This window comes from Megalops cyprinoides, chromosome 5 (assembly GCF_013368585.1).
Source record: "Megalops cyprinoides isolate fMegCyp1 chromosome 5, fMegCyp1.pri, whole genome shotgun sequence".
Taxonomy (NCBI): Eukaryota; Metazoa; Chordata; class Actinopteri; order Elopiformes; family Megalopidae; genus Megalops; species Megalops cyprinoides.
Genome location: NC_050587.1, coordinates 3547821 through 3573073, shown reverse-complemented (window position 1 = coordinate 3573073; position 25253 = coordinate 3547821). Strand labels below are relative to the sequence as shown.

General features: G+C 43.7%; 1 protein-coding gene across 1 annotated transcript; it reads right to left on the bottom strand.

Moving 5' to 3' along the window:
- Positions 1-8120: 8120 nt before the first annotated feature.
- aif1l (allograft inflammatory factor 1-like) lies at positions 8121-25253 on the bottom strand. Its single transcript, XM_036529916.1, has 6 exons — positions 25110-25253; positions 24870-24931; positions 20081-20147; positions 16871-16912; positions 15996-16158; positions 8121-9889 (listed from the first exon to the last, which is right to left on the bottom strand). Exons 1-6 carry the CDS (start codon positions 25132-25134, stop codon positions 9802-9804), a joined length of 447 nt encoding a protein of 148 aa, XP_036385809.1. The 5' UTR covers positions 25135-25253; the 3' UTR covers positions 8121-9801.

Sequence of the window (25253 nt, the reverse complement as noted above, 5' to 3'; positions counted from 1 at the left end):
ACATCTGTGCTGTTAAGATAATCATTAATAATGTAATTTTATGAATTGCATGTAATTAATGTGGGGAGTAAGAACAGGAAGGAGAATTTGCGATTTTTAGAACATTACGTAGTAACTAATGTGTTTTGTCTCCAGCAGATGGCAGTGTTGTTTATGTTCAAGGTCTGGTGTGTTGGTAAATAAGCGTCTATTCCTCATTGATTCAGTTGACTTCTTACTGTATAGAGGCAGAACATATCCAATATTTTTTTTTCTTGGATAACTGATCTAACCAATTGTTTGTTCCAATATGGATGCGTCTGTATCCCTTCATCTGTTGTCATCACATCATGTGTCGGTGCAGTAGAGCTGAAGGGTCTTCCTTTTTTGCAAAAGTCAGGCTACCACTGAATTACAGTAATTGTGTAAAGTCACAGTATAGCTGCAAAGACTAATATCTTGCTTATTGTCTGTTTGCTCAGAATGGGATTGCGTTAATGAGTATGTATATTTTCAAGGTTTGAGAGACAAAGGGTTTAGCTCTGGGTGGCTGAATATGCCACATCTAGCACCTTCTGTCAATAAAAATCACTCTTTTATACAAATTTTCTTTCTCTTTAGTATACCTCTGGCAACCGTACCTCTCAACAACTGCCACTTAAATTACATCCTGATGTTGCAACAATGCAAATAATTAATGGGAAATTAAATACTGCATTTGCAAAATTTGCAATAGCAATCTTTCACTAGAGAGATGGTCTCATTCTTGCCTTTCAGTGGGTGTCGGCTAGGGCACCAAGCTGCTCTGGGAAAAAGGGGGTGGAATTTTCTCCTGGGAGATATAGCCTGCCTGCTGTTTTAAGCCAGCTTGTATCAGATGGTCAGAGGATGCTGCTGTGCCCATGTGCAGTAGTACTACTTGATCACTGGAGTCCATATGAAATGTAACTGGCACCAAAAGTTTATTTTCAGTGCTTTAACTTTTTCCTGCTAGTGGCAAACCCCAAGAGTCATCTTCGAGAGATATTATATGGAAAACAATAAAAAGCCTTTGAACCACATCTCCTTTCCTCTTTTTCAAAAGAGCATATCTGGAACAGGACATTAATATTGGAATTATTTGTACATCTTCAAAGTCACATCTTCCTTTGTCTGACAGACAATGTACATAAATAAACAACTAATATTTTATTATTATAGGTTACATTTATATCTAAATTATGTCTACACATGCCTACATTATATGTTTTATAAGATGAGAGAATATTGACGTTCAAAATTTATGTTAAAAGTCCTTCAATGTAAATAATTTCTGAGGTGAACTACCAAATTTATCCAGTGGGGGGCACCCCTCACTCATAACGTGTTCATTATTATTTCTGCCCAATTCAGGCCACAGGCCCCATTTCTTAAAGCATTACTCCCTTTCACGTTTCAAGTTTAACGTCCTTTTCAGTAAATTAGAAGTGAACACGAACGTGGATTCAGAATCCCTGTTATAGGTCATGATTTTTATGATCTCTCATATATATAAAGCGTGTTCAGTGAGTGAATGGAATGAACAGAAATGTATTATTTTTATGGAAGTTATTATATTGTAAGATTTAAGTTAAAACAGGCTGTGATCCCTTCTATATTGCTCCGCTCTGCTTCACTGTGCTCCACTCCGCTATAAAGCTGTTCAAACCAGACAAAAAGATGGAGAAATGACACTTTTATTACCAGTTACAGAACCACAGCAGAATATCAAATCAGCTTTTTATTGCTTGCTGAAACAGATAAATTTGTACTATATTGAAGGTGAGGAGCAACACATACATTTATAATACTGTGATCCATATAGAGAGAATGCGTGTTCCCAGGAATTTTTCAGAAGATAAATGGGAGCAACCTAACAATAAAGAAAGACATACAGCCTTAATTATTTATAGCTGTGCAGGAGTGATTGTGTACAATATAAAGCGACCCTTCCAGTGGATAACCTGTGAACGTCGTAGTGATGACGAAGACAAGAGGCTGCAGGCTGGAGCATATTTGTACACGGAAAGGTCAGGTCCACTGATAAGCCCCAGACAAGGCAGGGCGATTGTTTCACACTTCACTTCCTGTTCCTGACCACAGGGGCCCACCGCATGTCGACCAATCACAGGAGCTGCCAGCGTGGGAGGTCAAGGAAAAGCTGAGAACAGCCTCTCTTTCTCTCTGGCTCTGTCTCTTTCTTTTCCTTTCTTTCTCCTCCTCTCTCTCTCTCTCTCTCCTTCTCTCCCTCTTTCTCCCTCTCCCCCTTTCTCTCTTTCCATCTCCTTCTTTTTCTCTCACCCTCTCTCCTTCCCTCTTTTTCACCCTCCCTCCCTCTCCACCCCCCCCCCCCCTCTCCCTATCTCTGTCTCTACCTCTATCTCCATCTCTCTCTCTAGAGGTTATCATCACATAGAGATGATAAAATCATTGCGATAAAATCATTGACAAAATGGATTGCTCCATTCTTTTCCTCTGCCTGGAGGAAACATAGCAGGCCTTAATGAGACAAGCATGTCACACAGGCTTTCATGAAATCAAAAGATTGTGAAGAAAACAGTGAAACAGGAGGCCACTCAAGCACACCGCTTCAGTTCAATCAACCCACTTGCTCTGCCCTGATTGGCTTATTAGCACAGAGCTGTGGATTACAGTCCCCCACAGGAAGCAAGAAAGAGAGGTCATTCATGAAAGGAGGACCAGTGTTACATTCTGGGGCAGGAAAATATCTACCCATCACCCAGTGAGCCAGAACCTCTCTGGATGGGCAGCGGATCCAGGACCCTTCCAGGCAAGATAGAACATACATTCCTCTCCTCCTTTTCTTCATCTTATCTGGGAAAAGTGTAAGAAAAACTGTTGCAGAACGCCATGTACCAGCACACTGTGGGTCAAAAAATACTGGTGGAGAAGCAGGTTATCCTCATTCTGCAATGCCCCAGATTTACCTGTCCCTCATTGGAAGTGGGCATCACATCCCTCCCTCTCTTGTGGCACCACTGGTTTCTGTAAGGCATCCCGTCGCCCCTGGACCCTGAGAGTTTGAACGGGATAGCGTTTGAACTGCAATCAAAGGAGTGTGCGTCTCTCAGATTTATGTCTGGTGTCCAGGCCTCATCTGGAATGATGGCCCTCTCCCCCTCCCCCTGTCTCCCACACACCGGGCCCTCTCACCCCCTCCTCTTGCTGCTCTGTCCACTGATCTACTGCATAACCTCCCCTCCTTGTTGTCCCACACGTTCAGAAGCACAGACCGCTCCGCATGTGAGGCTTGACAAGCTTGCCTCCCTTTCGTTAGGGTCTTGTCACTCTGTGCAGACCAGGACAGGGCAAGGGCAGAGCATGGAGCAGAGCATCACTACACAGATCTATCTGCTCTATTGCACTAACTGTCAGAGTTTGTGTCACATCAGCTTTATATCTCCAACACATTCTTTAGACTTCCAGTTGGGGCATGTTTAATCCCTCTGTGGACAGACAGGTGAACACTACAAAGCAGAACACAGGAGAATGTGTTATGTATGACCATTAAATTATTGTTATTTAGCAGATACTCGTATCCAGAGCGACTTACATGGGTTTCAATTATTACATGTTTACATGCTATTTGTATAGCTGGATATTTGCTGAGGCAATAATCAGTTAAGTGCCTTTCCCAAGACTACAACAGCAGTGCCCCACCAGGCAATTGAACCTGCAGCCTTTCGGTTACTAGCCCTGCTCCTTACCACTCCACACTGAAAACCTTGAGGTTGTCATTCATATCAACGGGCATCGTAGGCATGTTAAAGGCATCTCTCACCTCTAAGTTGTCAGTGACACAGCAACTATTGACTCAGAGTCAATGGGGTCTGGATTTCCACCTAAAATGGAAAATTAATCATAACATGGGCAGCTTTGCAGAAGGAGGCAAAACCAGCATTTCTATCCATCCAATCTGTGAGTCAGAATTAATGACTAACAAGCACCTTGTCAGCTTGACACAACATGCAATGTGTTCTCATTAAGGGCATGTGGAATGCAGACAACTTGGTTTGTGTGTGGATATAATTCCCCAATGGTTTTTGCTCACTGATGTTTTCTGTAAATCCATGCACATCAGTTTGCTTTGAAAAGTGCTAGGGACAATGACGGGTTTGACGTGTTCACAACTTTTTAAAGTGGTGGGAACAAAATAGGCCACAACAAAAAGTGGTTGGGAAATGTCCTCAGCGTCCCCAGTGTAAATGACGCCTATGTGTAAATCCTAGATTGCAGTGTCAATCTGGTCATTTTAATGCATCATAATGAGATACCGGAAAAAAATTACATAAAGCACATCAGAAGCATGTCCCTAAAGGTACATACACGTGTTATTCCTGGTAATGATAATTCACACTGCACTGGTGTCACAACTGAGTAGTGAGTTATTTATATATAACTCACTACTCATAATTGAGTTATTTTAGCACTGCCCAGGTGGGAATGGAAGCTCTGATATTCAAAGGTAATTGGTTGCTTGAAAAGGTACGGCTAGGGTCAGGATAAGGCTGAGTTTCCCAAAGTGTGATGCGCGCATATGTAATCATTAGAGTCTAAGATGTCATAGCCTGTTAACCAGATATGCACCTGCCGACCTTTGTGTGGCGGTATCCAGCTTTCTGGCCATTGCCTGTCATTACCGGTAGCTAGCCTAACTTGTGGCTAACAAGTATTAGCGTATGTGCAAAGATGTACAACTGGTTAAAATCAGGAAAACTGCCATGCAAAAACACTGTCCAGCTATTGGATTTTTGGATATCAGTAATGAGGGAGGAGATGGAAAGATCGAGTGTGAGAAGGGATCGGAGACCAGAGAAATGGACGGAATGGGTCAGGGAGAAATGGAGCGGGAACAGGAGGAGAGTGAGGAGAGAGAGGCTGAAAAGGAGGATCGTTGAGGAGAACATAGCAGAGACCCATCATCAAGGCTAGGGTTAGGTTTAGGATTATGGCTAGGGTTATGGTTAGGGTTAGGGTTAGCATAACCATTGGTGTTAGGACTAAGTTTAGTGCTAGGACAAGGGTTTGGGTTCAGGTTAGGGGTGTCATTATGGCTAGGGTTAGGGTTGACATTAGGGTTATAGCTAATGCTAGGGTTAGGGTTAGGGCTAGGGCTATGGTTAGCGCTAGGGTGAGGACTATGGTTGGATTAGGGCTGGGTTTTCGGGTATGGCTAGGGTTAGGGTGAAAGCTAAGGTTATAGTAAGGGTTAGCATTACAGCTGGGGATAGATTTATGTTTGGGCTGAGGTTTAGAGTTAGGGTTAGAATTTCAACTTGGTTTTTCCTAAAGAAATAAAAAATGAACCACCACACACACTTATAACTTATAACAATAAAAACTACAATTTGTACAGGGTTCCTGGAAGTAGTCCATGTACAAAGTGGTCACACTGTAAAATAACATACTGAATTGGAACTGTGCAAGGGTTGCAGCTACTTGGCTGGAGTTTGCCACATCTAGTGGTAAGATGAGGTACTGCTGTTATTGTGTGGAAGCCTGTCACTTTTTCAGTCTGTCACTGAATTAGAGGTTGAGAGAGGGGTGCTACTGTTTCTAGGGCTGCTTATTCCCATCACAGTCAAAATCCCAATTCTGAATTGCCTCTGCCTGACAGGTCTTAAGCAGGCAGACATTATCGCTTTAATTATAGCCATTGTTCATTCTCGTCAGGCGTGCTCATTAGAGCAGTAGCCAGCACTCTTCCTCCCTGGCTGAGCATTGCCACTGCTCTCTCTCCTTTCACAAACAAGCCTGTTTACCGTGCCAGTGGCCCTCGCTGGCCTGCAGAGGAGTTGTGCTCTACCCAGCATTCCCCCTGCCCAAGGGACTGAGCGCAGTGGAGCGAGAGGATCACCCCCTGGGGAGCAAGGCCGCATGGAACCGAGCTGCTTACTGTCCTACTGTAAGGTACTCTCCTCTCTCACACACACATTCATACATGTATTGCATGCATACACACACACACCACTTTCTGACAGACACAAATAGCAGTTGCTGTACAACACACTACTGTCTTTTTGTCTCTGACACACACACACTTATATACAGCAGTTTATTGCACTACCGTACAACACAATATTGTGTTGTCATTGTCTTTCTTTGTCACACACATTTTCTCACTTACACAGATACATACACACATCTGTTCTTTCTGCTGTTGTATTCTACACAGCAACTGATCCTACAGCTCATAGTGATGCAGTGAGTGTAACTTGTGTCAGACTGTACTTACACATCAGTGCACTGCTGGAGGAATGACACTGCATGGCAGCATCTTGGAGCACATTGCCTGCAGCTGGACTAAAATAGAAGTCTAACAAACTACTGCACTCACAAAGATTTCACTGTCTCTGCACTCTCAATGGATCTGGATGAATGTGTTCTGAATGCGCGTGCATCCATGTGGGACTGAGCCACGCAAATGCATGTGGAGTGTATCTGTATTTTGAATGTTTACCCACATATGCTGTTCTTAGTCTTGGATTTTATCAAGGGTGTATTTTTAATCTACATGCATATGGAAAAGTAATACTTTTTAATTTATTAAAAGTTATGTTTTGTTTTGTTTAAAAAAGTGAATAATCAGGGATGTGTTCAATTGTTCATAGGACAGCTCATTTCAAACTGGTGCAGATGGATTGAGGTGTCCCACTGCCACCTTTGAGTTTCAGTTATACTCTTTCCTATACTGCTCTGTAGAGTAAGTATTGCAAACAGCAATGAGAGCCACAATGAATATTCTGCCTGCAGGGCTATGTATAGGACAACTACAGAAAGGAATCATTTCAATATACCTGAGACATGTCTTATTTATGACACTGGAGAGGATGAGGTGAACAAGTAGTGTAGTGTAGTGTATATATATATATTCAACTCAGTCCAACACTGTTCTGTGTGCTGCCGTCAACAACAAACAAATACACCTTCAGCTCAGGCCACTGTTGAGTAAGATACTGAAGTGGTTTCAAAATCACATCACACACCAGCAGATAGCAAAGATTTACCCCTCTTCTGTGTTTTTATGGATGACAGAACATAACTAAAATTTCCACAGCAAGGGGTCACTGCAATGTCACCTGCCACGTTCATCTGTATCCTTCTCGGCAGGGGAAATGACACAAGCATGCTGTCATATTCTGCAACTTGGAGAAACACGTCCACAGGAACATGGACTTTGTTATTAGTGGGTGGATAAAAACATTCCCTCAACAAAAACGTTTTTGAAAAAGGAACATTTGAAATGTTCACAAATGGCCAAACATATAGCAAGTCCATAGACATAAAGAAAGATCATCTTTTTTTTTACTTTTTTTTAAATAGTTTTTTAGAGAAAAGCTTTTTTAGGAAAAAAGAAAAGATAAAGGACACACTCCAAAGTGAAATTTAATTTGTCTTCATTTTGTTACTTGATTTTCTCAGTTGTGACAGAAAAAATCAAAGCTAAAACTCACTCAAAAAAAAAAAAAATTAAAAAGAAAAGGCCAAATGCTAAAATGTTGTAACTATTGTCATCTCTGCTGTTGTGACTTAGGGAAATACACATTTCACATTACACATTTACACAAAAAAGGGCCAGGGAAATTTCACTTCAGAGTGTCCTTGATGGTTTTTATAGGTTTCTCTCTCATATTTGAGTACTGCACACCACGTTATTACTACTTCTGTACCTTTCAAAACATCATCCTCCACATACCAGCCTTCACAGCTACTGAAGCTATGCTTTCCGGGAAACCAAACACGTTTACCAAATCCCATTTTGGTGTGCGGACACTGGGGGCCGACCATATTTTTTCCATCCCATGATCATTGCCTTGAGGTACTGCCTTGAAATGACCCCTGGTAACCCTACTATTCCGTCTTATATAATGCAGTACTACAATATAAACACTACCACAAACATCTCCTATACACATAAAGTATACCGTCTCCCTCCAACTTTCCCCTATAAACACCACACACTATCCGGCTAAATACATATCTCCAATACTGCACACACTTCATCCAACAAACAAATAAACACAAAAAACTGCACAGCACAAACAAAGCTAAATGTTACAGTAAGAACTTTATTTCCTTTGGTGTTTGCAAAAACAGACTCTTAGTATCTTACAGGGCAATAAAACTGGTGCTAAACAAAGAGTTAAATTAACACATTAAAATCAAACTAATATTACATAAAAATACCTCACTAACGAATTACAAAACTTCACAGTTACTATCTTGTGTTTAATACAAGTGAGAGAAAAAAAGAGGCACACAGAAAAAAATGACTTTCTATACAGATTGACCGGTATCTCCAAGGAGAGAGCAGTGAGTCCGTTTTGACACATTTGTATGAAGACAAAGATGATGCTGTGCTACAGAGATAAGAAAGGTCTGGAAGGGTGGGGTACTGCAGTGTGTGGCATCTACACTGTGGCTGTATTGACACAACATTCTCCATTCACTGCTGCGTCGATATATTCCTGGAATGTCATCAAGGCGGCTACATGCGCCGTCAAATTTGTACAAAGAGCAAAATGCTTTCAGAGACATGGAAAGGACAAATGACCCATTTTGAAGCCCTGCTCACAATAGCATGCCGAATAATCCTTTTAGAGACCATTGCTACTGACCATCAATTTAACGTCCCTCCTCCGCTACACCTATCTGAGCTCTATTCCCACTGGTAGGCACTTGGAAAAGACCCTTTTCACACGATACTTGCAGACTACAGCACATTACAGCCCTTACAAGGCCGTCACTGTTGGACAGCAGTAACATTTTGCAGCACCACAGCGGTTTGTGGAGCCTGGTATCCACGTGGATACAGGGCTGACGTATGATGTCTCCTGATGTTCCCAATTAGGATCCTCAATCTGTGAAATGGAGCTTTCGCCATGCCATTAATCGACTGGAGCTTAAATTAGCATTGAGGCAGCCACATACCCCCCAGCGCCTGCAAGGTGAGTCTCTACCTACAAGTGGCTGATTTTGACGTTTCTATTATCTCTTTCCTAGATGAATACATGTGAATCTGCAAGGTCCTCCGAGGGTCTTTAAAACGCAGGAACACGAGGGAGCCTTTACCTTTTTTCTATGGTACTTTACTTTCAGATGAATTGTTCTCTGGTCACTTTACACGCTGGTGAGAACAGGCAGGCTAACCTGGTGGAAGCTGAGCTCAGTAATGAGCTGGGCTCAGCAGTGGAAGTCTTTCTCAATGCGCGAGCCGTTAACGGGCAGCACTCCCTGCTCCAAGCAGCTTCTGCCAGCCCTTTAGGAAGTTCCACAGTGGGCCTCTTCTCCCCCCACAGAGCAGCGACACCAATACGTGCCTGATCTGGATGGAGAGTTACCCACTGCAGGTTTCTAATCTCTGTTTTAACAGCGATCTCCACCAGGATGTTAATCTAAAGTAACTCAGGCAATGCCTTGGCTTCACTTTCTCTCATTATCCTCTCAAACATCACTTTGTGCATGTTTTCTTATGATAAAACTATCAGGAATATAAGGTCAGCTGGAGAATGGTAATCAAAAATATTATTTTTATCATCCTTAATATAAATATATACATTTATTTTCTGGTCATATAAAAGCTACTTTGCATTACTTCTTCACAGCAAATATAGATACTTTCCCACAACTCTGAATGGAGACACCACCTTTCCCACAGCGATATTCCTTGAGCCTGAGAACCCGGCTCGCAAATAAGGCTATTTACAATCCCAAAGGACGGATGGTGGGCATTGGGGCGGTCCCTGCGTCCCAGGTCCCCAAATCCCCGGCTCTGCCCCTTGTCTATGGAAGGCTGGCGATGTCTCGCTTGGGCGGGGGTCCGTCCGGCTTGCCGCCTCCCCCGTTGGCCTTATCCTCGAACATCATCACCCTGGAACACAGAGAGCAGGGATGAGGGACCCCAAAACTGGTTATGAAGAAGTGGTAAATGGAACCATTGTCCAGCACAGAGAGAAGGGAGAGGTTGTCATATACTATCAGAAAGTTGAGAGTAGCTTTGGCATCTCTGTGGAATCAGATAAGATGGCTATTCCTCCTGTTTGCTGGCACCTCTGACTTAAACAAGTCAATGTTCATGAGATGTGAACTGATGCTGCCGTTTTTATGACTTGTACTTTAGTGTGTGATGAGCATGTGACAAGTCAGATCAGCCAATCAGCAGCTCTGAGAAAAAAACATCTGTGGAGCATGAACTCTTTTAGATTTCCACCGCATTTACTCCAATGCTATGGAACATTCTGCCTTTGGTAGGCTTAGACTATGGTCTAGACGTAATCAGAGTCCATGTCAGGGACTGTTCACTTGTGCTGTTTTGTGTTGTCAACAGTGTGCTATAGGTAAAGAGACACATCCGGATGCCAATGTGCAAGATGAAAAATAAAACTACAGCGGTAGTGAGATTAACCACCATTTAGCCATCCTGTCAAAAGTGGGAATTTAAGATTAGTCATGCTAGCTAGTCTTTAAAATACAAACATATAATCCCTCCTATAACAGCAGTCACATGACAGTGCGCAAACGTTCTCCAGATCATCAGACGATCCCAAAGCAGACTCCCCTGCCATGCTTCTGAGGAGGAAGCTGAGGAGGACTGCTGCTCTCTAAAAATGGGCGCAGTGTCATGAATGCTCAGTCAAAGACAAACAGGGTGAAGCTGGGCTAAAATTTCTGATCTATCCACCCAGTAGCACTGCGCTGAGCCTGGAGGACCCTGCGCCCCAGCTCTACGACGTCCAGCAGCGGAAGCGGGGGACTGGCCTCTCCGTGTGCGGTATTTCTCCCCAGGTGCTGGCGAGGTTTATCCCTGAATGACGGCATGAGGGCAGACGGCTGTATTCAAAGCGAGCGTCTTTACTTTCCTTTTTTGGTTAACCTCGGCAAAGCCTCCATAAGCCCTTAAGAGCCCTGATCCGCACAGATAAACTAGCGCCTGGCAAATCGCTCCCCCAGAACCTGCTCGGCCAAACTCCTCTGTAAAACGGTCTCTCTCCTCTCTCTTTCCCAGGCCACCCACCTGCCTCAGGTAGGGTACCCCGCTGGCTATCTCAGCTCTAATCAAGCTACCTAAACATCCCCTATAACAGGTTTAATGCCCCTGCGAGTGTTCCCAGCTTCCTGCGGTGACCAGGATTATCCGGCTGGCCGAGCTCGGTGATTGGTTACAGGGGATCAGTGGAGTCCCTTTCATACGGGCTGCTTTTCACACTCTTCCTCGTAAGATCGTTTGAGTTTGAGGGGTTAGAAAACTCCATTCCTCAGGCTGCCATTCCATCAGCTTTCCCCTTCCCCCTCAGCATTCCTCCTCTCTGTCTCTGCCTGCTCCTCCTTCAAACCTTCAACAGCACTGTTGATTACACCACCCTGTGGTTCATAATGCCGGGCTCCTCACCACAGACTCCAAGCATAAAACACGTGTCCGACCGGTGTGGTTTGACCGATTAGAATTTACTGTCCTCCTCGATGAGTTACATTAACATTTGCAGGGCTGAAATGTACATGATATTCCGTGGTTTGAGGTCCGTTACTCAACAGGATCTGCCATTGTGTGCGTGATTAGTCTGTATGCTGGCACTCGGCTGGCACACCAGCGCGCCAAAGTCCTCCACAAGCCCTCGTTTGTTTTGACTGAACCAACTTACTTTTGTCCTGTAATTACAGCAAACCTAATTGTCCTTCCAACTGAAGGCTTAACATTAGAGTACTTTCGATTCCCTTCTGTTCTCATGGGAGAGTAAAAAAAAAAAGAAAAAAAAACATCAGTTGCAGATTCCCGCTGCCAGATTGGAGAGCGTCCAAACTGATGCCAAGCGCAACAAACAGAAGAAAATCAACACCCCCACCACCCCCCAAACTACACACAAAAGAACGTTAAAGAGGCAGCGACACTTCTCTTCTCCCACAGTGCTGGGGCCCTGATGAATGAAGCCTTATCTAATGAAGTCAAAAAAGGAATGGAATTTATGTAGGAGATGAATAAACTAGCCCATCAAAGCCCTAATGCAAAGTGAGAAAAAAAGATGATGAAATCTACTAATATTCAAGCTCTGCACACAAATCCACAGCTCTGGCCTCTGCCATGCTGGCAGACTGAAACCTGTGTGTGGTAGTGTTCAATACAGCTACTGCATTAATCCAATGCTCTTTTTTCCTGGACTGAATGGTAATTACATTTGCTTAAAAGCAATACTTTTCAGGCTGTAGTCTTATCATTGGCACATAACATAAGAATAGTGTCCTTTCCACAATCCTGTAATTACCAATGGAAATGCAGATGTGAGCTTTGCTTTTCAGACAGAATTTGCCACTCTGAGGTGGAATCATGCATCATGCAACAACGATCATTTGACTTGCAGAATGTGTTCCCATCAGTTTTCAGTAGTAAAGATCCCTGCCTCTCCAAACGTTTTTAATTTGGAATGCTTTGACAGGCAGTATCTTTCCCACACTGAGTGGGGGGTGGGAGTGTGTCTTTCAATGTGTTCAAGTCATTAGCACATTTTACACAGCAATATGACACAGTTACACACTGTGAAACAGTGTACTTAAAAACCACCTGCTACCATCCTTTCAGTATTCTTTATTATAAAGATATTAATGATATTCTTAAAAAAACATGATCACCGGAATTCCTGTGTAAACACATACAATTAAACCAAATGGCTCTAAATCTATTTAGATGACAAATGTTGAATGCTATGGAATGGTTTGGTTGCATTTTTCACTGTATTATGTAAACTGCTTGCACTGACTACAGTGACTGAAAAAACACGCTCTAACACTGGTGCACAGCTAAAATCTATTATTGCCTTCACAAGGCTAATGAAAAGTTATGCTATTTGTAACTAGTTGCTGGCTAAAATTTGGACAATACAATGTGAATACTTATTAGCTAGCTAAGCAACAGTCCTTGCTAGTATGCCAGCTAATAAGATAGCTAGTTGGCTAGCTGACTATGTAAGGTAAGCACTGACAATTCGTTAGTGCATTTTATTTCCTATTAAGTTAGCTGACCATGGACCATTTTATATAAAATTCATCTCCATACCCTTGTATAACATTGTGACTCATGAGCTGGTGAGCTAACATTAATTATCCATGTCACATTACATTACAGGCATTTTGCAGACACTCTTATCCGAGCGACATACATTGGTTATAGTGTTTTTTTTACAATGTTATCCATTTATACAGCTGGATATTTACTTGAGGCAACTGCGGGTTAAGTACCTTGCCCAAGGGTACAGCAGCAGTGCCCCAGCCGGGAATTGAACCAGCAACCTCGGCTACGAGTCCTGCTCCTTAAGTTGTTCTTATACAAATGAGATTACCAGACTGGGATTGCTGGGAGTGGATTGGACATTAGTCTGTACTGTTTTGCATCGATCCTGCATGACACAGCTTTTCTATTTGAGAGTCCCTGCATATGGGCCCGCAGCTCAGCCGTGGTGTCAGCCACACCACGGCCATGTGTAGTAATGTCATGGAAAACTAATTAGCAAACTAGCCCCTGAAATTATCCATGAAAATATCTGCTTCATAATCAGAGAAACATATTTTTCTTGTATGATCTGGCTTGCAAAATGCTTGTTACCCATTAAAAAGGTACAAAATATCCACTGTAAAAATGTTTTGAAGTAGCTGAGCAGACAGATATCTTTGAACTTTGCCATGCTCCTCTAGTGTTAGTCACGGGGTGGATACGTTTACCAGCTGCTATGTAGTCTACTGTGACTGACATCAGGGCACAGCTCTTAAGCAAGTAATCGTATTTCCTTTGCAAATATGCCATGCCCTTATTCACTGTTGGAACAATAATCACTCACTCGCAAAGTTCTGGAACCGGAACTGAAAGTTCATGACATCACTGAATTCACCACTTGCAATCATTTACCCTCTGCCATCTGTCTGCTCTGTGACAGGTGACAGGGTGAGCGCATTGATTTTGACTGAACGATCCCACAGGGCTTGGAAAGGTCATTCTCATGCCAAGGTCAGCTGATTGGATGAGGATCAAAGGAAGGAAGGGAAAGCCAAATGAGGGGAAAAAACAGTCCATTTCCTTTGACTAATGTTCTTGGGAGTATGTGAGGGGATTTGTATGGTTCAGGACTTAGCAGTGAAACAGGTACCCCCTGCATTCAGAGAGTGGCATTCAGAATGGCTCAGTTTCTTGATGATTTGGCCACATCATCGAAGCCTGTTCTGTAACACTGGTATTACTTTGTTCAGAGCCCGGGACACAGGAGGCTAAAGCTGAGCACTCTGTGACCACGGTGATGGAGCGGTGTGGCCATCCATATACTGTCCTTAAACTCCCTGGCCCTCAGCAGGGGGATAATAACATGCTGATAACGCAGGAGATAAAGAGTTAGAGCAGGCTCAGTAAGCACACAGTGGCTCAGACTCCATTAGAACGCTGGGGCGATCCACTTTGGAGCGCTAAAGACAATCGCCTCTGTTCGTGCACCAGGCCTGCCCAGACAGCCATTTCCTACTGGAATGGCTTCTGTAATGAAGTTGATAAGCCAGGGCTCAGTCTTACCACAAACCAACAATCTTTAGGGTACATGAAATCCTAAGTGAAAAGCACCTGAAGAAAAAAAACTAACACAGATTAACCTTTGTTTCTTTGCTCTGATGACACTGAGCTACTGGATTAATCTTTACAATTTCAATTACCAAAAAGAGAGGCCCTGTTAGCAAAAATGAGTGCAGACCTCCATTTCTTCCTCAGGAAAAACATGAACGTAATCACTGAAGGCATGACTACTATCATGAGGGCCAGAGATTACTTAACTTTCTGGAGAAAAACAGCTAACAGGCGTTTCCACCGAATTTCCTTTTCTGCGATAGCTAGCAAAGTATGAGATTATGTAAGATAAAGCAAAATACCTCAGTGGTGCTTGGGCACGCAAAAATTACACTGTGTACTGTTGCTGTTATTTAGGATGAACATATTTCAGGTTGTGTCGCTGTGATTATCATTCATATGCATTCATACACATTTTATACATTATTCATACATCTTATCATATATTCACAAGCTCTTTCATATGCAGCTGTTGGGGAGAATTTCTATTTGGATGGCAAAACAATCTATGATTTATGGCAGCCCCTGCCCTGCAGAACTTTTTCAATAGCCCTGAAAATATCAGCGTTAAACTGGAACTTTCCTCCAAGCACACTGTGACAGTGCTCTTCCATCTGCACTATGCTCTGTTCTTTTTTGATGGAATATATTGCTATAATGTTGCACTGTGTAGACATGTATGTGCGTATTCTATTGTGTGCTCTGTTTTTAACTATTGAATTTGTATGGCCTTGTTCTAATGAGCACACCAAATGAAATTCATAACAACCTCTCTCCAAATTCTCCTCTTGGCCATTCCTCCACAGTGACATTGGCACAAATTTGAGGATTTTATGGCCACCATTTTCAGCTGATACATGTGACATGAGCAAGTCCCACATCTCATGACTAACACTGCCTTGAATGCATTATTCATACAAGAGAATGGTGGATTTTGTAACGCGGTCAAGGTGCAGAGAAATGAGCGCAATTTGTGACAGTTCCCATTAGCCTTAATGAGCATTTAGCCTAAATGAGCAATTTCACATTTTACCCAAACTGTCCATGCAGTTTCTTTTTATATGTAAACTTTGTATGTGGCTCACTCTCTGTCCTACAACAACACCCGCTAATGCACCAACACATAAACACACACGTACAAAGAGACAGAGACAGATGCACATACACGCACACACGGACACACACACACACACACACACACACACACACACACCACACGGACGCATGCTCATGCTCCACAAACACGCAAACGCATACACATACGTGCACGCTCGCACGCAGACACCCATTCATGCACAAGCGTGCACACACGGACACACACATATGCATGAACACACACGTGCATGCATACACACGCAGCCCTCTCTCCCTGCACCCCCACACTCACAGCTTCAGAACAGCAGAACGCTTGCCCAGCATCATCTTCACAAAGTCTCTGTAGTTGATGGTGTCACTGCTGCCGCCTGTCACCTCCGAGATCATCTTTTTCATCTCCAGGTGAGTCTTGGGCACTCCCAGCTTCTCCATCATCCTCTTCAGCCCCATCATGTCTGTGACACGTGGCACAAAGCTCAATGTCACAAACATGCACACACACACACACACACACACACACACACACACCAGGTAGCACCACGTAACCGTACCCTTCACACCTGTTTTCCACTGCAGGTCCCTAAGGAAACAGTGTCACGTTCACAGTCTTAAAGTGGCCCATTAATTTCTCAGAATCCAAAAGCAGAGACAAACAGGCGGCCTCGCCTTATTCGGCATTCTTCCTGATCATGTGACACCCTTAATGCAACAGCTCCTACTGAGTCAAATAATCCTTTCCGTTTTACTCAAAAAGAAAATGCACTGACACGTCAAATTATGCTGCTTTAATCCATCAACAAAGCTGTACCGGACCTCTGACTCCATGTCTGCGACCACAGCAGCTGAATAATAGCACTGGCTGCAACACACTGTGTACTTACACTTAAGGATAGAGTTTCCCTGTAAGTAAATTAGAGGGGCTGCATCCCATTAAAATGCAAAAGCTGTCACAATGAATGTTCTTAAAAGTGCACATTTAATTTCTCATCTTGTCTCCATTTAAATCGTTTGGTTAAAAACCTGAGAGGTTTAAAACCACTTTCCATCAATTTAGATGATTTTTTTTTCCCGGAGCAAAGTACATCAAACTGTGGGTGCATTTAAAATTTTTTTAAATCTTTTTTCATGTTAATGTTAATGAACTTAACCTTGGCATCTTGTACTCACCAATCTCTCCCTGGTCATTGAGGTCAAACTCAGCGTATTTGTCTGAAAAAGAGAACATAAAGACAGAGACAGGTCAGAGAGAAACATATAAGTGTTGTGTGCCTCAGCGCAGCCAATCGCTGTAGGCTCTGTTGACATGACTGTGCAGTCTGTCATCTGAGAGGTGATCTGGGAACGCTGGGACAAACAGTACCAACACAGACTGCAGCGCTGCCTCCCCCAGCTGACCTCAGGACACCACAAACTATGCTGATCGAAACGCCATTCACAGACAGTTCTGCCCACAAGGCAAAGGGGCACTGGGGGTCATTCACAGACAGTTCTGCCCATGAGGGAGAAGGGCATCAGGGGTTATTCACCGAGACAAACTGGCTGGTTAGCGTAGAATCAATCTAAGTAAAAGTCTGGCCAGTAGCAGACCAAACGCCAGCCAATAGGATGGCAGCGCAGAGGGTCAGGGCCTCCCCTCCCCCACCCAGCCGGGCTGAGGCCTGCACATGTGCAGGAGGAGGCAGCTGTGTGTGACAGGTGGGTCAGCCGCTCCCAGGCCGGGCCTGACAGGGAAATAAAAGCCGCGATAATTAGCCCTCGAGGGCCACACCGTCCCAGTTACAGTCCAGAGTAACGTGAGAATGAACGCTCCCCCCCAGGAGAATCAGTAAGTGGGCCTCTACTTACAGCCATAAGGCTGGGATCGGCCTGTCTTGCAATGAGCCCAATGCTGTGAAAGGACAACTGCAGAGCTCTGGACGCAAAGCTTGCAAAAGTCAGAGCTTTCCAGCTCTGGAGGGAATTGTCCTGCCCTACCTCTCTGAAATTAATCAGTCAAGAAATATCATTGTACTTCTAGACTCTTGTATAAGATGTGTGTGTTGACCTATATATGGGTTTCTGCCTAGCAAAGACATGAAGTCATTATAATCCAGTGAAACAAGTGAGTGAACACTCTGACGAGGCTACTATATCAGGGTACATTTCCCCCAATTCCCTCTTTCCAAGCTTAATAATTTTACTGATTCATTTTTATGATGTGATCTTGTGATGTCCAAGGGCAAGTGACAAAAAAATCAGTCTTAAATTTCTAACAAAGACACAATAAAACTAATTCAGCTACTTCAATTTGCAGTGTCTTGCAATCGAGCTGAATGATACCCTTGTAATTACAATTCAAGTGCCTCTGTTGCTGACATGTGAAAGGTACGTGGTTCTGAGGACAGTATGGTGAATGCTCTGACAGTGCTGCTCTTTGAAACACACAATCAATCCCCTGAGCCCAACGAAAAACAAACATCCATAAATCTAGGATGCAACACTTCAGAAGGCAGATGGTGCCATTTGAACCTATATGAAACTTTTTGGGTGTCCTTATTAAATCACAGTGACCAGAGCAGTCTGCAAGCCTTTTTCTCTGCGTACAGTGGAGTTATTAAGATAGACGACTGGATTAACCCCTGACTTTCCCCTGTGACAATGGGAGGACTGTTAACAGGCAGGCTTGCGCTCTGTAACTGTGTCACTGTGTGAGCTGGGCACAATGCCAGTGTTGTTAATGAACTCTGGGCATCGGGCCCCCAAATTCCTCCCTGTCCCATCACAAGGAGGGCCTGTGTGTCCCCCCACTGGCTTGCCTCATTTGCACACAGACGTCCCGCCCACTTGACCATCCCCCCGGATGAAAGAGTGTCCGATTTCTTCTGAAGGGAGGGCAGGACTTCCCAGAGGCCCTCTCTCTCGTATCCTCTCTCTGAGCTGTCCTCTGATACCTAGGACACACATCACCATTTCAGCCCTGATTTAGCCCTTTCAACTTTCCTGGCCTGGTTTGTCTTGGGTTTGCCACAATTCTTAGTGAAAGTGGTTTGAACAACAAGCAAGGTAAGAACAAAAAAAATGCTCGGTAGCCTGACAAACCATTCATGACTTTGTGTTACTTGGAGTTATGGTAAGCATTTTTAACTGTACAGGACAGCATCAGTTACCAGTGCGAAGCACTGTATCTCCTAAAATGGTGACATACAGTACGATTCCCCAATTTCAAAATCTGTGGCAACCCCTTTCTGCCCTGATTCCATAGTAGCCTTCTTGTCAGGTATAACTCTGATGTGAAAGAGTTTTAATGTGTGTACTAGCCTTAGGTGTAGGCCTTTCCAGGAGAACACATATAGGTGGCAAATGCAAACTTGTGTTGGGCATTGGGGGTTAAGAGCTGTGGGAGGGTGGGCCCTGCTAATGGCTTTTCTCTTCCATTCACAAACTGAGTGCTTTTTCTTTCCACCATTCCTGGAATTCCCAGTTAGATAAGAGCTTCAGACCAATGGGAAATGTATTTGCCTAGAGAGAGGCACACAGCCCTAATAACGCCTGAGAGCTCCTCTTGTTTTTGCTGCCTACTGTCTTCTGAATAATGTCTGAAGAATAAAAAAACAAGAAAGCCACAGCGGCAGACCCTTTCAGTGCTACATTCCTCTGTGTGCAACTCTGCAGCAAAGTCCGATGTAACATGCAGATCGAGATGACGGGTTGAGCGTTAAACCTCAGCCCTTGTTTTGCAAAATTTCAGCCTGCTAACCAGGAAAGCCACATGTTCTTACCGAGGCCCAGCTAACAAAATAAACAGGAAGAGCCATAATGCATGTCCAGTCCGTCCGATGTTTTCATCTACATTCCTTCACTCCCACAGTCAACAGTGCAGCTGGTTTTCCCACTGCTGGCCTCTACACTGACAAACAGATCCAGCCACACACAGCAAAGCAGGGGCAGGATGCTCACGTGAAGACTTCAATGCACAAGAAGGAACAAAATGAACAATGTAAGAGTTTACTTTGAAATGCTTAAGTCTGGGAAACGCAATGATTTAAATGTGGAGAGCACAGTTCTTTCTGAAACACCCCTTGTCCTAACTTGAAGCCCATACTAACACCCCCACCACCCCTCTATGTACAGTCTTGAATAATTGGCTTTTAACTTGTAACAGCTAAATATCTTTTACTGTCATATTCTCATCTTTCCATCCAATATAAACTCTCTCAAGTATGCCTAAGTTGGCCTTCTTGAGTTAAAAACTTTTGGAACTCACAAAATTAAATAGCTGGAAGAGACAACATCCAAACTATTCATGCACCAAACAGCCACAACTCCATAAAAGGCAGTGATCACAGCAAGGTATTCTGGGAGCAGCATTCCCCTAAGCCTTTAAAGCACAAAGATTACTTTTAAAGGAGTCCAGCTTCTCAGGAAGGTCTTCCTCATCACGGTACTTCTGGTCCTCCAGGTACTCCTGCAAAAACAGAGGGAGACAAAAGAAACACCCCATATTTGATCTGGGCTGGGCTGTCCCTTCTGCAATCAGAGACCTTGGCCTGTCAAAAGTTGCTCACGACAGCAAATGCCGTTCTTCCATTAAAGTTCAACCCCGTCTTATCTGGGCCTGCTGAATGGTTACAGTCTGCATTTTTAGCACAGACATATCTTTGAATGAAAGGTTTAAAGTCCTGCTGGGGGAGAATTCTTTGGACAATGCCAGTAGAAAGGGCGAGGATTGTCTATGAACCACACTGACCACCTGCTGAAACCTAAATTCCTTTATCAAAACGTGTAAATAAGCCCTCTTAACGGCGTCCTGCTCAGGCACATGGTGTCCTACGTTGAGACAGGAGACTTCCTTGCTTTGCCGTTGCTGTTCTGTCCTGTGGGCCGTTTAATTCTGATTGAGCAAGAATCTGGGCCGTTTAAAGAGTGTGAAGGAGAAAGTGACAGTGCCTGTCTCTGAAGCCTTACTGGATCGAATCCTGCATAGTACCCCTCCCCTGACTGCACCCATAGCAACGGCAGAAAACATGTCTGTCAAGGGCAGGTGGTATCGCAGCACACCTCAGCTGTGCTCTCAAATGCTCCGCCCCTTTCGTTTTCCCTCAGCAACACTGACCTCTGAACAGGTATTGATCTCAGAGGTCAGTGTTGCTGTGAGGAGACAGGGAGTGGCTTGGGATTCAGCTGGTGTCCTGGTGACACATTCTGGAGAAACCGACACCAAACCAACACGACTTCCCATATCCAAGTTCATCTGTGACACTTCATTGCCTGAGAAGGAAATTACCCTCAAGAACATGGGGTACGAGTGCGTAAGCCCTCAGGGATGATTTAGACACGGTCGGGACAGTTTAAAGACAGTTTAAGCATTATGGCTGGGCCAGTATAGAAACTGCTGATGCCTATAACGGAACACAAACGCCAGCTAAATTCACTGTTTGCTGGCCTCTCTCTGAGTGCTGGTATTATCATAAGATGAAGGCCATGTGTGCTGGGCCTTCGGTCCAAGTTCATCCTGCAGTGGATTCCTCACTTTATTAAAATCCTACGCTGGCTGCTGGTGTGGTGGAGAGGGAGGTTACTAAAGCCATGGGAGACAGAAAGCCAGAGAGATATGGTCCACTCCTACACAGGCTGTGTGTGTGCATGCCTGTGTGTGTGTGTACCTGAGTCACTCAGAGAACATTGGAAGTGCATGGACATGTGTGGGTTGTGCTGAAAGAGAACATTCTTTGTAATATATTCTTTGTTTCAGGGAGGGGCTACATAGTGTATCTGAGTCATCGCTGGGTCATATGTGCAGTAGCTGCAACAGCTGAAATAACCACAGAGAGGGGACTGTGTCTCTGCAGTAGGGCTGGGCGATATAGCCATCGCGATATATCGAATAGCTATTTTTAGAGCAATAACAGCTATCCCCAGTATGAGGTGTTAGGTTTTTTCCCGTATTTTTTTCCCGTTAGTCATACCTGACGTGAGAGCACACCTCCAGTTTTCCGAGGCCATGTAAAATGCATCCGGGGAAAAAAACCGCCACTCATATCTATTCAATGTTGATATCACAGCAACAGCACTATGCTGTTAAAGCAATTAAAAAAATTAATCTAATTAATTACATGCTTTGTGATTAATTAATCTAAATTAATCTCATATATCAAAATTTGCTGTGAGAAGCATTTTTTGTTCAAATTGTGCTTTATACAATAGTTCCAACCAAGTAATTTGATTGGAGGCAATCCAATGAGACTGATATTCAGTATAACAGCACTAGCACTTTTAACTATACAGGTATCATTCTGCTTTACAGATGTTCCGATGCAATCGGTGATTACACCAATGCGAACTTAATTTGCATTTACTGTAAGCACAAATGTGGATACATTTCCATGTACGATATAAAAGAACCTAGCTACCCTGCAGTTGGGTATGATAAATGCTTAAATGCCGTGACGTATGGGGTCAAGGGGCATCATAGAGTGTGATTAATCTGCGTTCATTTTTTTGATGCGTTATTTTTTCTATAATTAATTAATCAAAATTAACACGTTATTTTGACAACCCTAGTGAAAACATATGCAATGTGTTCAAAGCTAATAGGTAAGTTAACCAACATATAGATACAAGTGATATTTTTCTGCCCTGGAAGCATTTCACTGAACTTTGGAGGTGTGCTCCTGCATCAGGTATGACTAAAGGGAATACGGGAAAAAACCTAAAGCCACATACCGGGGATAGCTGTTATTGCGCTAAAAATAGCTATTTGATACATTGCGACGGCTATATCGCCCAGCCCTACTCTGCAGCAGTGATTTCAGACAGGACACAAATCACATGACAGAAACTGCAGGCTCAAAGCTTCTGACTGAATGTGGACAGATCCTCCCGCCAGAAGGACATTCTTAAAGAGTTACACTCTGGGGAGGTCAAGCATGGCTCGTATTCACAAACTCAAGAACACAAAAAACATCTGATGAATTCATCTGTAAACATCACTTCATTGCATCATATTAAAGGACCGGCCCACACGCAAAGATGGTGGGGACAGAAAGCATTTTGCGATGGAAGCTTAAAGTGCTAAGTCGCTCTGCTGCTGGTGTCATCAGAGAGACTGGAAAATGCGACAGGAAGTTCAGCTCACACGGCCCTTCAGTGAGACATGACATTCACTCCCTTTCCATCCGCTGGATCTGACCTCTGCTGCCAATCAGACAAGAGCGTCCAGTGATAAACAAACTGTGGCAGATAACAAGCTAGCAATGAAAACAAAACAAAAACAAAATTTCCAGGGATGGATGGATTCAACCCAAACTTTATGCCTCCCCCTGCAAATGCATTAAGAGCTATATTTAATTTTGGGGCACAACCAATGCGGCTTTCAATAAAGTAAAAAAAAAAAAAGGTACAGCAAGGTTAACACATTTTATAAGCACGTGGGTCACATTACTGCCAGTAATTCAATCTGCCCTTGTTTGGCTACCAGACTCGTGGCTTTCTTTGATTTTGCCCTATGTGAGGTCAATGAGCTGATTAAAAAAATTCAGGCGACAAACACATTCGCTTCAAAGATAAAACTACTGCCATGACCTTCAGGTGCCTGCCCAGCTGTGTTAAGCCTAATTTTACAAGGCAGCAAAATGGACACAAACTACCTCACTTTACACAGAAGCAAAAAAGCTCTGTTAACCAAAGGATTTGAGCTATTTATTTGCTGAATATATATCCAATGTCTTTCACAATGATGGTAACAGCAGACTATAGGACACCTAGGTATCCCTCAGCCCCTTGTAACTATGTTACCAAATGAAGGCCTAATTACAATGGCCAGTGTGAAGGAAGAAATTTTCTGCATTGTGGACCAGCACATTACATCATCATACCTTTAAGGCAGTGTTGCTGAGACAAAATAATCTCCCTTATTGGATCAGTGAGAGGCCAATGGAAAAGACAGCTGACAAAACCATGGAGATGCAGTTCTATGTCCAGCTCTAATAGGATGCGCAGCTGCAATGCAGACACATTACATGTATGCATATCATCTGATACCACTCTTGTGAGGACTGATACTAGCCTCTTAAAAAGGAAAATATTCCTTTAATACAGTAAGACTCAGAGACACCGGTCCATCGCTAATGTTTTTCAATAACATGCAATATATGTCATGTCTGAAGCTTTTTTTAATGGTGTGCAACAGGTAAGGTCATAATCCTGGTTTTCCAAAGGACAATACAGTCCATCCTGGGAGTACAGTATTATTAGGCCGCTGCACCTTGCTCATCCTTAGTGAGTGTGTTTTATAGAACAGACTGTTCCCAGCTGCCCTCTCAATGCGACATGATTCTCCCTGCATGTCTGCCTCTCCGTTGGACCGATCAGCAGGCGCTGCTCCCGTTGACCGGCTGCCAGCCCGGGCCCGCTCCGGGGGTATATCTGGCTCAAACGGCGTGCCACAGAAACACTCCAAAAACAATGGACTCTTTCTTCCATCGACCACCTGCTCCTCCCCTGCGCACAGGGCGACTGCTGGATCGCTTAGGGCTGCGGTTCTCTAAACGCTGCTGTGGGCGATTGAGGCCGCACGAACAGATAGCCACATCCCTTTTTATGCGAGATGTAAAGTGGGTCACACTGGAGGAATACACCCTTCACTACTCTAGCTAGAATAACCCTGTTTTCCAGATGGCTTTGCAAAGCTATTTTTTTTCTTAAAATACAATACATGATGCCACCACAGAGGTGATTGTGAGGTGATCTGTGACTGGAACGCAACAAGTTGCAAGCAAGAGCCACTTTGATGGAATAATCGATAACTAGCCTAACAACCTGAATATCCTTTGAAATTAGCTAGCTAGCCAAATAGCATTACGAATTTGTAGTCTTGCTAAATAGGTAAGTGTCACTGAATTATGGGTTATTGTTTGCATAACAGGATACAGTTAAACAGTTTTAACGTTTAAAAATGCAAAATTTTAAAAGGTTAGCGAACTTAGTAGCTATACAGTTAGCCAGTCTCAGTAACGCAGGGATGAGACAAGGGTGTTGCTAATTGACTGTTAGCCTGCCAGCTAGTCGGCTACCTAGTGTGAATCTAGAGTTCATAGCGACAGCGAGTTAGCCTCTAAAAGCGACCCATTAATGAAATATTCTAGCTGTAATATACAAATATATAGCTTCAGTATTGACACCAACATACCTTGTTAATTTCCTCCAGCCTCTCCCTCTGCTGGGCTTTTAATAATCCAAACGCCTTTCCCCCTGCAAAGCAAAAAAGTGTTGAAACCGACACGAAATGCATTTGAATTTCATCCACCATCTGTCCTGGTCCCCTCACGTTAGCCGGCATTGCCATGGAATTCCTAGGATAAAGGATCTGTAAAACAGCCAGCTTGTTTTTTTTGCCTCGTTGCTTCACTTATTTTTCGTTTTGAATTACCTTGCAGGTTCTGATTTGAAGGCATTTCGTGATGATTGCGAGTGATTCCCGGGTAGCTCGAGCTGGCGGAGCAGGACAGAGCGGACGGACGACGGCTGTGCGCGCGGCTCCTCTGTGCGCGGGCTGTCGCGAGCCAGCACACGG

Excerpts from the sequence above, each read along its gene's own strand:
- aif1l (XM_036529916.1), bottom strand. The coding sequence starts at position 25,134 with ATGCCTTCAAATCAGAACCTGCAAG. Across the intron at positions 24,932-25,109 it reads TTCAAATCAGAACCTGCAAG|GGGGAAAGGCGTTTGGATTA; the intron begins GTAATTCAAAAC and ends TTTGCTTTGCAG. Across the intron at positions 20,148-24,869 it reads GGCTGGAGGAAATTAACAAG|GAGTACCTGGAGGACCAGAA; the intron begins GTATGTTGGTGT and ends CTGTTTTTGCAG.